We start from the raw sequence: 461 nt of genomic DNA on the forward strand, positions 1-461 counted from the left end.
GCGGCGGCCCCGTCCTCCTCCTCCTCCGAGTCGGGCGGCGGCGGCGGGGAGTACAAGACGCTGAAGATCAGCGAGCTGGGCTCGGCGCTGAGCGACGAGGCGGTGGAGGACGGGCTCTTCCACGAGTTCAAGCGCTTCGGCGACGTGAGCGTCAAAATCAGCCGCCTCCCGCCCGGCACCGGCGCTGCCGACGAACGCGTGGCCTTCGTCAACTTCCGCCGGCCCGAGGACGCCCGCGCCGCCAAGCACGCCCGCGGCCGCCTCGTGCTCTACGACCGCCCGCTGAAAATCGAGGCCGTCTACGTTGGAGGCGGCGGAGGGAGCAGCCGGCGACGCAGCAGCCGTTCCCCAGCGCTGCTGGACAAGGAGTCTCCCTACGGCACGGCGGCTGTAGGGGTGGTGGCCGCGGCGGGAGCGGCTGGGGGGGCCCCCCCGGCGGGGGGGGCCCAGGGGGGCCTTTT

At 74.0% G+C, this 461-nt stretch overlaps 1 protein-coding gene across 1 annotated transcript in view; it reads left to right on the top strand.

Moving 5' to 3' along the window:
• RBM15 (RNA binding motif protein 15) overlaps positions 1–461 on the top strand; it is a 3232-nt gene that overhangs the window by 408 nt on the left and 2363 nt on the right. The window contains exon 2 of the mRNA XM_010584778.1: positions 3–461. This exon is cut by the window's right edge and continues 2363 nt beyond it. Within this exon, the coding sequence (XP_010583080.1) occupies positions 3–461 (459 nt within the window). The remainder of the gene's footprint in view (positions 1–2) is intronic.

The sequence above is a fragment of the Haliaeetus leucocephalus genome, unplaced genomic scaffold, assembly GCF_000737465.1.
Source record: "Haliaeetus leucocephalus isolate CR32 unplaced genomic scaffold, Haliaeetus_leucocephalus-4.0 Scaffold1000, whole genome shotgun sequence".
Lineage (NCBI taxonomy): Eukaryota > Metazoa > Chordata > Aves > Accipitriformes > Accipitridae > Haliaeetus > Haliaeetus leucocephalus.